General features: G+C 38.1%; 1 protein-coding gene across 2 annotated transcripts; it reads right to left on the bottom strand.

The window, feature by feature from the left end:
• Positions 1–125: 125 nt before the first annotated feature.
• Positions 126–9,641, bottom strand: LOC131145688 (uncharacterized). Of its 2 annotated transcripts, XR_009134190.1 has the most exons (6): positions 9,339–9,641; positions 9,162–9,259; positions 3,041–3,140; positions 1,053–1,235; positions 402–633; positions 126–307 (listed from the first exon to the last, which is right to left on the bottom strand). XR_009134190.1 is itself a non-coding variant. In XM_058094888.1 (5 exons), exons 1-5 carry the CDS (start codon positions 9,393–9,395, stop codon positions 511–513), a joined length of 561 nt encoding a protein of 186 aa, XP_057950871.1. In that variant the 5' UTR covers positions 9,396–9,633; the 3' UTR covers positions 126–510. The 2 variants fall into 2 exon arrangements, 1 of the variants encoding a protein (XP_057950871.1); XM_058094888.1 differs by having other exon boundaries at positions 126–633; positions 9,339–9,633.
• Between the last annotated feature and the right edge of the window lie 6,026 nt (positions 9,642–15,667).

The following is a 15,667-nucleotide window of genomic DNA, read 5'->3' as shown; positions in this document are numbered from 1 at the left end:
TCCAATCACATTGCACAAAGAAATGTTTTGGGAAAACTTTTTAACAGTTTACGAATTGAAGATATTTGCATAATGATTATTGAGTCCTTTGAAGGCGGTATACCATGGTGTTTGAGCTAAACAGCTGCAGCCAATGCAAGTTTGTGGTTCATTTTGCAACTTTCACTATAAATAAAACTGCGGAGTTTAACACTCACAATGCATCCCTGACTTTCCTTGTGGGTGAATTAAACATTTAACATTGAAAAGTTTAAACATGTAGCAACAGAAAATTAATGCATAGAAATAGGGGATGAAATTCACTACACTATCAAATTTTCAACAGATTCATAATAAATCATGAAAGAAGACATTCTTAAAATTGTATATACATGAGCAGAAGTTCCATAGACCATAGCTACTCCCCCCCCCCCCCCCCTTTTTTTCCCTGGTCTCCAGAACCAAAAGAAAAAGAAAAAAGGAAAAAACGAAACAACAAGAAAAAGGTAGTAAAATTCCATGGGGAGAGATTTACTCATCATCTTTATATGGGTACTCTTCAGGAACTTGCTTCAGAAGTTTCACTTGCAATTCATATGCATCATCACCCCGCAGCATGTCACGAACCCATGTTATTTCAGTCTTCATCGACACCTAACCATAAAAGTAGAAAAATTAAAAGTCTTGTCATGAGAGCAATAAATAGTTTAATGGCCTTAGCACCATCCACACCTGCTAAAGCCGAAAGAACTTTTAGACTTGTGTTCAGAAAGTCCAAGGTACAGTCATACAAACCATTGTAATTTATATTTTAATCAGGGTTTTCAAGTCATAAACCCAAACTCGCACAGAAATTCACAGTAGTGTGCATCCACCACCATTCTTGACTAACAATAGTGTTTACTGAAACAAAAGCCTATTTTTTCAACTGAAGCCATGTGCAACACTAGAATCATGTATTTAATTTCAATAAGCTTCATAAAGTGCACAGAAGATGATTATAAAGCTACGAAGGCCATAATGCACATAAAATGGGGAAGTACAAGAGCATGATAAGAGGGAAAATCACTCACCATCTCCAAGGCTCCTCTGATGACTCCACTTAAGATGTTGCAATAGTATAGACCTTGACATGTATCAGGAAGCTCAACGAAGTCTACAAGGGGGTTATCCTCCAAAACAAGACTACAACTTGTTCCATCAGCATCCCAATTGGTCACAGATGCAGTGACCCCTAAGAACATTTTCAAACCAACCTGCTCAAACAAGAATTTCCTTTTTAGGCCAAAAAAATAACAATGTGAAAAAAAAAATGAAAAAGAACCTCCAAATAATTAGCAGGGGACCCATTATTTTAGGTTGCAATCCAACTTATTTCATACTGAAATACAACCAGTCACACAGATTGTTGCTACTGAACACATCCAATAACAATCCACCCAACAGGAGACTAGCTCATTTGTTCTGAACCATTTTAACATTAAAGTCTGATTAGCTCTAAGGATTGGCATGGCACATCTCGCCTCAATTAGTTTGTCAACATGTGGAGTCTTCAGTACCACTATGGCAATTACAAATAATTTTGCAATTAGATGCTTAAAAAAATTCAATAAAAATGTGTGCCAACAAGCAGTCATGCCCAAACACATTTGATACCAAATTGTGAATTTCCAAAAGATCAAAGCCCTGTTGTGAACTTGGAAAATGCTAGGGAAACGAAAGGAAAATATGAAGGAATCTTACTTTTATATGTTTGGCCATCAAGCAATAACAAAAAGAAAATAAAATATATAACAAAAGCAATGAACAAAATTTTAATTTTTACAGCATGGCATGACTAACATTTAATTTTCATAATTTTTAATCATATTAAAACAAATTTTCATTTTTAATAGTTTTGATATAGACAGAAAATACAATGAAAATTAATTTCTTTATTATTTTCCTTTCGATCCCTTCCCTCAAGTAAATCCTTGATCCAAACAAAGAATAAAGAAAAATTAAAAAAGAAAAAGAAAAAGAACAACTAATGCAAGTTTTTTTGGAAAAAAAAAACACACAATAATAACTCAGTTCATTGTTTACAATTCATAAAGCATCGATATAAAATGCAATCATCGGAAGCCAAACCCAACTAATTGGAACTAGGATGCAGTTGATTTGAGCTCTATCCTGCAAATATATTATGAACTGACAACAAATGACAAACTCAGAATGGTTTTCCACGTTCAAGCCCATATAGAATGTGTCCCATCATCTAGGTCAATGGAGCTGACGAATCAGACAGTCCATGCTCCTAGTAGAGCACTGCACCTTCACCCTTGTCCATGAAGAAACCTGTAACTCCAGCTTGAGATGGCTATGTCAGCAATGTTCTTTTCTAACATATGGCTGTTACCATATAAAGAATTGATAACGCCAAAGATTTTCAACCAAATTATATTTTGGTTGATTGTTATAACTGCAAATATATGAAAGTATACTACTTTATTAAATGCCTGATTTCTTTAAAATACAAGCAATGATGAACAGATAACACATAACCACCATGTCTTACATGCTTTGCTATTTAGTTCCCCTTTTCACGCATTTAGAGATTCTAAATTTCATATGTACTTTGGCCATAAATTCAAACTAATTACAAAACAGTTCTCATATACACAAGATGCACTTTGCCCATGAATTCAAACTAATTCACAAAACAGTACATTTTAAACCATTGAACCTGCACACATAGATGATACCTTGTACCTCCATGCTTTTCTCATACTAAAACCAGCAGTTTTGATAATGCCATATTTCAAATCACACAAAACAAATAAAACAAAGTTGTTGTTAAGTCTAAGAAAAATTTTTCAATTCTAAGGAAACTAACATAGAGGCAACAGAATACAAAGCCTTCCCAAACAATTGAAAAAAATCATGAGATGCAGAATTGGAACTATTTGGAACTTCTACTCATGACTAATTGGAATAAGGATCAATAAAATTTGACTTGATCAACATTACTAACATGGGAAAAAGGAAACTTAAAGAAGCTGACTATATAATGTTAATGGACCTTTGCAATTACTTCAGCTGTCTCCCTGAAGTCAACACATCTGGATACATTGGATTTTGCAAGAAACTCATCAATCAATCGAATTCCAATATTATATCCCCTGCAAATGAAATAAGTGGTCAAATGCACAAGATCAAAATTATATTGCATGATTATCTAAATAATAAGGACAATAGGAGTGTGTAATTATCTAAGTAAATTTATTTAAAGCTAGATGACCCGATTGGACCACACATAAAAATAAAAATTCAACGTAGTTTCATATATGAATAAGGCCTGCGTCATGAGTGCATGACATAAATGTGCAACAGCTCAAGAAAGGACAAAAACTGCATTTAATACGTTTACATAAGTAAAAATGCACCAATGATGAATTTTTTTCCACTACAAATATATAAGTTGAAATAAGTCCATAACTTGGCTAGGCAGTTTGTAACGGGCATCCATATCTTGATAGATGCAATTTAGTTATATAGACAGAAATGCAAAATTATTGGATTTTATCCAACATTTCTATTTATTTTTTAAAGAGCATAATAAACCATGAGCATGTGTGCATACACCACACCAATGAGAGTCGTTGACCATAACAAACCAGAAACCTGTCTTTGAGCACCAATTTTCTAAATCATGAGAAAAACATAGCACTAGAAACCAAAAGACTGAAGAAGTCAGATTTTTGAACAAAATAGAAGACAAATCTCTCCCATATAGGAAAGGTTGACAATTGTCAATTCAATCCTGCTAATTCGACACACCCTTTGTTTACCAAATGTGTTATACCCAACTTTTATTTTTTTTAAAGGAGAAGTTCATCTGAAAAAGGGGAGGGGGAATCAACCTTTAGGACTTTACCTGCATGAAGTTGCATAGAAACCCGCTAGAACTGTCCTAAAAACAGAGGCCAAGTTTTGGCTATACACAAGAAAATTTGAGACCAAGTGGGCGAGTTAAAGGAAAAGAATGATATTTTGAAGGGCGACAGACGCTACCATCTCATTGGCAATCTAAGGGCTTGATGATTTTCTTATCCTCACCCAAAAGACTCAGAGAAAAGCAAAAGTGACAAATATATATATGGCAATAGATATCTAAAATCAAAGACAGTGGCACCTTGTGTGCTCTTCAACTGCCTAACCTGTAGCAATTGGCACAACTAGGACTGAACTCAGTGGGGGGAGGGGATCCAAAACCAAACTGACTGTGGTCGGGCTTGGGCTATCAGCACAGCTCAAAATAATACCTGTAAATCCCTGTAACAAACTGATATTCCCCTCTGTAACTGTAGGGGAACCTTTCTCCTTTGTTTTATTCTCAACTGTGTAATTGTTTTATTCTCAACTGTGTAACAGTTCTGATTCCCTCTACTTGTATAAATACATTGAGATACATCAATACAAGATTTCATAAAACAAGCTTATCAGCAAAATGCCTACTCTGACATGGTATCAGAGCTAGCGAACAGAAGCCATCAAAATGGCCGACGCCTCTGCTGCTGCTTCACCTTCTGCTCCCCCCCTCTCCTGTGGCTGCTACTACCCCCACATCATCCTTCTCTCATGTTGCCACCAGTAAACTCACTACAGACAACTTCCCTCTCTAGATGGTTCATATTAGTGCCTATCTCCGTGGCCAAGATATGTATCAATTTGTCGATGGCAGCCTCCAAACTCCTCCACAACTTCTTCCTGACCAACTCACTGTCAAGCCCAAATATTCTGCTTTGATGAGAACAGATCAATTTGTCCTCAGCATCCTATTTTCTTCAATCCCTGAACCTGTCCTGCACCATGTACTGTCTTCAACCACCGCACATGAACTGTGGAGCTCCCTCGACTCTCTCTTCACCTCAAAATCCCAAGCACAACAGTTTCAAGTTCATTTCCAACTTGCAAATCTGACTCGAGGAGAGCTCTCCATCACAGATTACTTCTCCAAAGTGCAGGCACTGGCTGATATTCTTGCCTCCACTCGAAATCCCCTTCCTAACCAAGACTTTGTTACATATCTGCTCACCGGACTTGGTTCCTCTTATGATTCGTTTGTCACCACCACAAGATCTACACCCATCTCCTCTCACGAACTCTTTCAACTTCTCCTTGTTCATGAGAGCCGGCTCGCTCACTCAACCAGCTCCATGATCTCTTATGAACCTTCGGTGAATGTAACAACAACTGGAGGCCGTGACCACCATGGTCAAGGCTATTCAAGAGGTGGCAGATCTGGCAGAAATGGCAACACCAAAGGCCGTTCTTTCTCCTCCAAAAGTGGAGGCCGTAGTAACAGTTACCCCAATCCATCACCATTTTCTTACCCTCCCTCCCCATCCACTCGCCCAATTTGTCAGGTGTGCAGCAAACCTGGCCATGTTGCGCTTCAATGTCGCCACCGCTTCAACTATTCCTACCAATATGAGGCCCCTCCTTCTCTTTCAGCAAATTTCACAAACACCTTTACACCATCCCCTTCCCTCCCTGACACCTTTAGGTACCCTAACTCAGCAGCCACCCACGACATCATGAACTCCCTTGACAACCTCAATCTGTCCTCCCACCCCTATACCGACGGTGATCAAGTTTGCGTAGGCGATGGCAATGCTCTCTCCATTCAACACATCGATGACTCTACTTTTCTCACTTCCTCTTCCTCCTTCACTTTAAACAAATTACTTCATGTTCCATCCATTACAAAGAATCTTATCTCTATCTGTAAATTTTGCTCAAATAATAATTGTTTCTTTGAATTTCACTCTTTTTTCTTCTCTGTGAAGGACAAACTGACTGGGAAGATCCTCCTCACCGGTCCCAACATTAATGGCCTCTGCGTTTTTCCACCATCGTCGGCACTCTCGTCTTCTCCCTCCACCCATGTCGGCGAAAGGACCTCCCCTACTCAGTGGCATCACCATTTAGGTCACCCCTCCCTTCGTTTGGTGTCTCTCATCTTACATCAGCATCAGCTACCCTCCAGTCACATAGACTCGTCATTCTTCTACTCGAACTGCCCCCTAGCCAAGAGTCATCAGCATCCCTTCTCTCCCAATCAGGCCCAGGCCTCAAAGCCTCTTCAGCTCATCTGTGTAGATGTTTGAGGCCTGGCCCCTTATTTCTCTAGGAATGGTTTTAGTTTCTACCTATCCCTTGTAGATCAATGCACTCAGTTTTGTTGGTTTTTTCCCATCAAAAATAAATCTGATGTTTATCATGTTTTCACCACCTTTATTCCATATGTTGAACGATTATTCAATTCCAAATTAATCTCCATTCAGACAGATGGTGGTGGCGAATTTAAATCCCTCACCCCCCCTATGTCAAACCCTTGGTGGCATCACGCATCAATTTTCATGCCCACATACCCATCAACAAAATGGTTGTGTGGAACGCAAGCACAGACACATTGTTGAAACAAGTATGGCCTCATTGGCTCACACAAAACTACCTTACAAATTTTGGGTCGATGCTTTCAACGCTACCGTTTATCTAATAAATCGCCTTCCCTCACCTACTATGAATAACAAATCTCGCTACTCCCTTCTTTAATAAAGACCCTGACTACAATTTCGTCAAAGTTTTTGGTTGTTAATGCTGGCCCAACCTTCGGGCCTATAACACTCACAAAATGCATTTTTGATTCAAGCCCTGTCTTTTTCTAGGCTCTAGCCCATCCCACAAAGGCTATAGATGTCTGGACCTCTCCTCAAACAGGCTCTACATTTCTAGAGATATTCTATTCAATTAAGACTCCTTTCCCCTTGCCCACGTCTCGGCCTAGCCCACTTCTGCCCCTACCAACTCACCTGCTACCCACCTCCCTATCTTCCCCCCTTCAATTCTCGGCCCAAGTCCAAAACCCTTCACCTCTCCTGACCCGGCCCATTCACCCCTCCTACCAACTCCCCCTTCCTCCCTCGTGTCCTCTTCTTTCCCACACTCATCTCCCAACCCTAATACTCCTCCCCAAACCCACGACGCCTTACCCAGCACGACCTCATTCCTCCCAGATCTCCAATCATCACAAGATCCCACACCCTATCCTCTCGACCACATATTTTCACCGATGGTACAATTCCATACCCCCTCGTCACTGCCTCACCACTGAAACCATCTCTCTCAACGCTCCCCTTAGCTTCTCGCGGCTTCCAAGCTCCCCGAATGGTGTTCTACCATGAATGAAGAATACACTACTTTTGTTCAAAACAACACTTAGACCTTAGTTCCTCCTAACCCCTCTTCTAACATTCTTGGTTGCAGATGGATCTACCGGACAAAATACAATTCCGACGGCTCCATTCCACGCCGGAAAGCTCGCCTAGTCGCAAAGGGCTTCCATCAACAAGAGGGCGTTGACTACCTTGACACCTTCAGTACGGTCATTAAAGCCCCCACAATCCGGTTGATCCTCTCGCTTGCTGTTGCTCAGTGTTGGTCTCTACACCAAATTGACATTCAAAATGCCTTCCTTCACGGTGATCCGACCGATACTGTCTTCATGCAACAACCTCAGGGTTTCATTGATCCCGTCCATCCGCACTATGTCTACAAATTGAAAAAGGCTCTGTACGGCCTAAAACAGGCCCCAAGGGCTTGGTTTGCTCAGCTGAGTTCGTGGCTTCTCGGATATAGCTTCACTGCCTCCAGGGCTGACCCGTCTCTATTTTTCCCTACCAATGGTTATATCAAAATCTATCTGCTTGTGTATGTCGACAATATTGTTATCATCTCTTCACATGACACCGCCACTGACTCCTTAATCGATGCCCTCAATCAAGCGTTTCCTGTCAAAGACCTTGGCCAGTTGTCTTACTTTCTAGGCTTGGAGATTGATTATCTAGAGGATGGTGTGCTTCTTACTCAGCGTAAATACATCAAGGACCTACTACATCGCAGTTATATGTCCACTACCAAACCCGTCTCCTCACCTATGGAAACTTCCTTAAAATTGTCCTCCTCTGATTCACCTCTCTTTGACAATCCAACTCTTTTCAGAAGCACTGTTGGAGCACTTCAGTACTTATCCCACACTCGGCCAAACATCAGTTTTTTCATAAACAAGGTCTGTCAATTCATGCACAATCCCAAGACTTCTCACTGGAGTGTTGTAAAGAGAATTCTAAGATATCTCCAGGGCACTATTAATCATGGCATCTTTTTCTCCTACGAATCCTCCTTAACCATTCAAACTTACTCTGATGTTGATTGGGCAGGATGCACTGCTGTCAGGAAATCAACTAAAGGCTACTGTATTTTTCTTGGCAAACACCTGATTTCTTGGAGCTCCAAAAAGCAGAAAATTGTTGCTCGATCAAGCACAAAAGTTGAATACAACTCCATTGTCGTTGTTGTTTCTGAGACAATCTGGTTACAAACAGTTCTACGTGAACTTCAGATTTCTCTCTCTCACCCTCCCACCTTATGGTGTGATAACATTGGAGCCACCTACCTTGCTGCCAACCCAATCTTCCACTCCCGGACAAAACACATGGACATAAATTTTCACTTTGTCCGTGACCGTGTAGCAGCTCAATCACTGACAATCTCGTTTCTCAGCTCAAAGGATCAAATTGCGAATATCTTCACCGAGCCCCTGGTCTCCGACACATTCTTTTGATTTCGATCGAGTCTCACTGTTTGTGATACACCATTGGACTTGAGGGGGCGTATCAGCACAGCTCAAAATAATACCTGTAAATCCCTGTAACAAGATGATATTCCCCTTTGTAACCGTAGGGGAACCTTTCTCCTTTGTTTTATTCTCAACTATGTAACAGTGATTCCCTCTACTTGTATAAATGCATTGAGATACATCAATACAAGATATCATAAAAAAGGCTTATCAGCAAAATGCCTACTCTGATATGGGCAAGGTTTTATATAACAGATGTTCGGCTTAGGAAATTCTCAACGCACAAATTCTACACTCAGAACAATATTCTCGAACCCGCACAATACAAACAGCACTGAAGAAGGCAAATAACAGGCAAATGGAAAATAAGAAGAAAAAAAAATCAGATATTACCATAAAGCATAGAATGATAATGCAAGTCTGTTGAAAAAGACATGAATCAAAGAATGAAAAAAAAAAAAAAAACGATAAACAACGGTGTTTTGAATAGAGATGGTACATTTGATCAAGCTGTTTGTTGACTTCCTCGACCTCCTCCAGATCAGTAAGAAGTTGACGCACAATCGCACCGTACGTTAGGGTAAAGAGCTCAGCGTTCTGCAGGATTTCAGTTTCCGAGATCAATCACATTCACACAATGTCTAAGATCAGTTATTGAAAAATTAGGTTTTCTTACCACACGCTCGACGTTTGCGAAGATTGCATCTCCAGATCGAGGAGCCACCGGAGCCATGGACGCGAGGAGGGGAAGAATGATCTGACGCGAGGAGCGAAAGTGAGCTGAGTGTTGAATTGAACTGACGAGAGAGAGAGAGAGAGAGAGAGAGAGAGAGAGAGCTGCTGAAAAACGCAAAGCAACGGTTTTACATTCCAGTTCATCTGAAAAGGCCAAAAAATGAATCGTTGTTCTTTCCAAACGCAGAAACGCGTTTCATAAAAACGTAGAAATGTTTTGGAAGCACAGATTTAGGGTTTTTTTTTTTACGAAAGTCTGTTTGAGTATTTAAAATATATATATAATATGTGACAAAGCCAACTTTCTAAAATTCGGTTTCTACGTGCTTTGCTCCCCCTTGCCCCTGCACCCTCTTCTCAAAACAAGTTAAAAAAAATAAAAAAAACCAATTGAAAGTCATAGTCGACTCTTCAAAAACCCTTGTAACTGTCATTTGTTTCTCAAGTCATACATTTTTATAGGATACATGATATTAATATTTTAACCTCAGGCATACCTGCAAAGCTGCAATTGAAACACTAGCATCACTCTTCATAATATCAATAATTTCATTCGCAACTAAGGTTGATTTCAATTGTAAGTGGTCTTGTGAAAGAGTCTCATTGATGCATGTATAAGGACCTCTGTACTGTGTAATTTCAAAAAGTTCATACTTTCTATGTTGATAGACACACAACCTCTAAATGCAGCTCTCGTCTGCATTGCACCTAACCACCCATGCTATTGGACTGGATTGCAGCACCTTGAAGTTGTGGTGTGTTTGCATACGGTGCACGCGGACAAAGTGTATCAAATTATCCTTTGTATCGAGAATCATACCTTTACAAAATTTCGAGAAATCATCACATCAAGTGCCCTCAAGGGAACTTTCAAATTGAAATCTGATACGACTGACTTCAACATCAATCATGTATGCTAATAGCGACACGTCGCATACTCGTCTATAACTCACAAATGCGTTTTTAGAAGGCATGACAACTTCTTCATAATGAACCCCATAATTATCGATCCACCAACCTCATTTACCCTTGCTTCTACCTCTTCAAAAACCTATTATAAATCATCTTCTTCCTCTAATTCACGGTCACACTCCATATTAGATTGAATTGACTCGACTATGTATGCCTCCATCTCATTTATAATAATTGATGGAATCGTTTGGAAGTCTAATATATACACAACTCTAGCTGAATTTTGGTGATGCTTATACTCAGTTGATTGTTGTGGTTCGTCACGAAAACTACATCTCACATTGAATCCTTGCAAATTAGCCTCCTCATGTCTAAAATTTGTTGACAAAAATTTTGGCAAAAACGATGTACTTAGGATGTCATTCAAATTTAAAATTGTTGTCACTTGTGAAAGATGATCAAATAACCTACTCACCTTAGCAATATCGTATTCATTATATGGTTGAGGATGAAAAAATGTTTCCCTCTACACAGTTGAAACTCCACCCATACTCCTGTTTCAAGGGATACGTTTGATAAAAATTTCAACTATATACATATAAGGACAAGAACTTTGCGGGTCCAACGCAATTAGGAAATTTGCAAAAATATTTTATTTGGACATCGATATACACTAAATTTCCACCATCTCCTCATTGCGGATATCTTGAATTCAATCCTGACATGTACTTATTCAGATCAATATCTAATCCTTCATATACTTTCCATTTTAAACTTTCTAATTGCATCCTCCTTCTAACTCGAATCACTTTCGTTGGTCTTGTGCTATGCTCAGTACTGATCGATCCATGTATGATTCTCACCATTAACGTATGATAAGATTGTAACTTTGTTAGCTGATGAACTTTACACCATTCTGAATTCTCAATACAAATTAAGAAATTTAAATTTTCAACTAAAGTAATATTTCTTTTCTTAAAAAACTGACATATTAAATTAACCTCATGTAGTTTTTATTTTCTTACAAAAATAGAATTTAACTGCAATATAAAAAAAATCAACAAAAATAATAAATATTATAATTAAATCACAATAATACCAAACAAATCTTATTTCATATATATAAACCATTATCTCATGAAAATATATTAATATAAATATATTGTAATTATAAACATGCCTCAATATCAAATTAAATAAATGTACAAAATCAAAACAAAAAATTAAAAATTAGTGAAATGTCACTGACAACGTCGTCACTAACCCTTGAATGAAAGTAGTTGCAATAGTAAATATGCAAAATGTTTACTCAATAGTTGAAAGTGGTGAGGGAGCTGAAGGAGCGAAAGGAAGAAGAAGGAAAATAAAGAAATAAGGAGAAAGGATGAATGACAAGTGGGAAGGTAAAGAGGAATAAATAGAAAACGAGGTGGGAGGAAAGGGGGCACGTAGGGAGGCAAGGGGGAGGGGGTCAGGGAAGGGAGTGCACTGAGTTTTTCCCACATAATATGCATATCAAAATTGACTTTCCAAAAGTCGGTTTTGACTCTTATAATTTTTTTTTTCCCGTAGACTAGCCTTGGGAGGGGGAGCCCTATCAGTAAGTCAGTCAATCAGGTGGGAGGTAGGGGGGGGAGTGCACGGAGGTTTCGCACGTAATCTACATGTCAAAACCGACTTTCCAAAAGACAGTTTTGATTTTTTTTTTCCTGTGGAGTGACCTTGGGAAGAAGCAGGAAGGAGCAAGGGGAGTAGTCAGTCAAAACCGACTTTCTAAAAGCCAATTGAGTTCAAAACCGTAAATCAAGCCCCACCTACCCTATATTTGTGTTCTTTTTCTTTTTCTTAATATTTTCGTAAAAAAAACTCACTGATTTAGAGCTTTATTTAAATCTTATATAAATCTAAACAAATATAATATAAATTTATAAAACTCGAATTTTGGCAGATGAGTCTATCACCTGATTCGTTTATGAAGGTTCAGGTTTTGAATCCTCTTGATGAGAATCCTCTTTAAATTTTATAGTCTATTTGGATCAAAGATTGAGAATTTAGGTATACTCCCAAAAGAGGGATGAATTAGGTTTTTAAAATTTCTTTATAACTTTGTTTTACAAATTTCTTTGTTAAGTATTAACTTTGTTTTATGATGTTAAAGACCAGCTTGATTAAAATCTCAGAGTTTCAATTATTCAAAATCATATTTTTCTTAAACAATTGATAGTTACAATTCAAAGATTTGATTTTGTAAAGCCTTAAACTTTCCTTTGATTAATTTAACAAAAATCAACTTCAGCTTGTGATATTCAAAATCAGTATTCAATATTACTTCTTAATTTAAACCAACCAACAATCAATAAGATAATGTGTTGATTTCAAATATGAGTCATACTTAGTATTTCAACAGCTTCCAATATGCAACAAGTATTTAATAATCATACACACGGGTTATATTGTAAGAACCCGACCCGAGATAAGTGTATTAAATAAATGGGGAAAAGAGAAGGAAAATTTAAAAGGGAAAAATCTACAGGACTCGTCAACGAGGCTTCCTTGCTTGTCGACGAAGTCTCTTATTTAGCTCGGCGACGAGATTTAGTAGCTCGTTGATGAGGAGATGCCAAGAGATTTTGGAAAATTCTGAAATCTCATCAATGAGGCCACCTTGGCGTCGACGAACTTCCTTCTACGGCTCATCGACAAGGCTGACCGGGTCAAAGGGTTATAAATATCTTATTTCACTTGCTTAATGGTTAAGAAACCAAAAACTCTCTCTCTCTCTCTCTTTCTCTCTCTAGGATTCTAGGTCGTCAGTTGCTAGAATCAACGATCCAATGTTATTGTAGAGTCCCGAACCCGTAAATGAGGAAGTAAATAAGAAACGGTCAGAAAGGGAGTATTTCTACTGGGTTCGTCGATGAGGATAGCCTTCTCGTCGACAAAGTCCATTAAGTCCTCGTCAATGAAATTCAGGGCCCCATCGACGAGGGAATACCGAGAGAGTCAGAAAAATATCTGAAAAGGGTTCGGCGACGAAGGTAGGGCCTCGTCGATGAGCTGTGTGGTAGACTTGTTGACGAAGACGCCACCTCGTCGATGAGTTGGACTTGGTCAAAGACCCTATAAATATCCATTTTGGTTGCTTAAAGGCTAAGTTTCTCCCTAACCTACGGTTTTCCTCTCTCTCTCTCTCTCTCTCTCTAAGATTCTTTGTCATTCGACGTCCGTTTCTAAAAACAGAGATTCCTGCAAGGATCATAAGAGGAAACTCTACAATTTTAGCGGATCGGATCATCATTTTGAGGATTTTTGGGTTTTCTCAAAAATTGAGGTAAGGATCTGATTCCGTTTTTGATTAGGCAGTTGTGTAGTAATCTATATTTTAGAGAAGTTATGTTCTATGGTTTTTAGGATTCGAGGATCCCGGGTTGTCGGTTTGGCCCGTTTTGTACGTGATTTCGTTTCGAGTTTAAGGTAAGAGGAATTTGTTCACAACAGTATTTTTGTAAAACCAATCCGCTAAAAAGTTAGTTTATATTGATATGTATGTTTTGACTTTTGATTTGCTAAATTCCACCGGGTAGAAATGTCGGTTTTATGATTTTACGTTTTTTGGTAAAAATACGGGTTTTGGCATATGATCTCCAAATGTTTCAAAACTTCTTTATTTGTATTATTATGTATGTAGGAGATGCATGAATTCCTTATTTTAATTTAAATGGTGTTTATAGTATTATATACTATATAGCGGATTTTTGTTTAAATTAGTGTGATATGTGGATGAAAATGAACTTGTAAATATTTGATATTATTGATATGAATTATGGGAACGGAGTTCCAAATTGTTATACTGGAAAATGTTGAAAAAAAAACAGGTGCCGGTTATATACCGTGCTAATTATGCAAAAAAGGCAAACTGAGAGAGTGTGTGCCGGTTTATACCAGATATGGACATATGAGTTTGTGAAAATATTGGAATTGCACAGGTTATCATATTTTGTTATAAATTGTATATATGATTTATGGAAACACAGCTTGCTACCAAGAAGTTGAAAGAGACTTCAGTAAAAGGGGTTGAAAGATACTCTAGTGCGGGGGTTGAAATATACTCCTAGGGCTCGGTTCCGTAGCTGGTAAGTACAGTGCAATCACACATGTGAATCAGTGTGAATACATGAGATAGTCGGCTAGCAGGAGTTTGCAATCACTGGTGAAGAAATAGACCAGGGGAGGCAGTCGAACTATAAAATAGATGCTCAGCATTGTCTGCACGAACTGGACATGTAAGAGTCATCAGCGCACAACTCGTGCCACAGGAAAAATAGGCATAATTATGTCACACCAAGCTGATAATTGTTCTAATACTCATATACATGATTTAAAGGCTTTTATGGAAGAAATTTATGGTATTTACTTTATTATAACTGCTGCAACACAATATTGAAAATGTTCGTACTATATGTATTGAATTTGATCAAAATAAGCATATGCAATCACACTTTGTTGTAATATCCTTCCTCCTTACTGAGAAGTGTCTCACCTCGTATCTAATCTTATTTTTCAGGTCCATTAGGACGTTGGTCCTAGTAATTAGAGGGATTCGGGAGATTGTATTTTTGGGTATAGTCTACGTAAGTGTTTTGATGATGTATTGAACTTAGTTGAAATATTTTTGGGGATTGTAAATATTGGATACATGTTAGGTAAATGTCTGTAATTATAAACTTGACAAGTAAGCTCTGGTATATGTCTAATAGAAATCTCAATGGATGTTTATGTTTTTCCGCGACATTTACATCAAAATTATGTATGATTTATACCCGTATATCCCTGTTTAGGGCGAGTTGTCTATGTACGTTTAGCAGGTACAAGTATTTTGTATTTTTGTTAACGTTATTATTCCATATTAAGGGCTGGGTCGTTACAGTCACCACGTGGATCACGAGGAGAATCTCTACGTTTATAGCGAATCGGAAATTCGTTTCGAGGATTTTTGGGTTTTGACCCAGGACCAAGGTAAGGGTCTTATTTCAGTTTCGTTTCGGTATATATGTAGTAGTAAGAATTATAGTGAAGTATAGTTCTATGATATTTAGGTTTTGGGAACTCAGTTCGTAGTTTTGGAGCCATAGAGTTCGTGTTTTGGTATTCGGGAAAAGGTAAAGGGATTTTATTTATATTAGTTATTTTTGAAATTAGAATCAGTAAACATGTAGTTTACGATTGTATGTATGTTTTGGTTACTTATTTAGGAAAATCTATCGGGTGAAAAAGTGGGATTTTAGGGTTACAGTTTTTGGGAAAATTGGGGGTTTTGGGTATCATCTCTATTTTTGTTGGAAAATCGTATATTGTATA

Source organism: Malania oleifera, chromosome 1 (genome assembly GCF_029873635.1).
Source record: "Malania oleifera isolate guangnan ecotype guangnan chromosome 1, ASM2987363v1, whole genome shotgun sequence".
Taxonomy (NCBI): domain Eukaryota; kingdom Viridiplantae; phylum Streptophyta; class Magnoliopsida; order Santalales; family Ximeniaceae; genus Malania; species Malania oleifera.
Note: the sequence above shows the minus strand (reverse complement) of the source record. Positions and strands in the feature narration are given on the sequence as shown.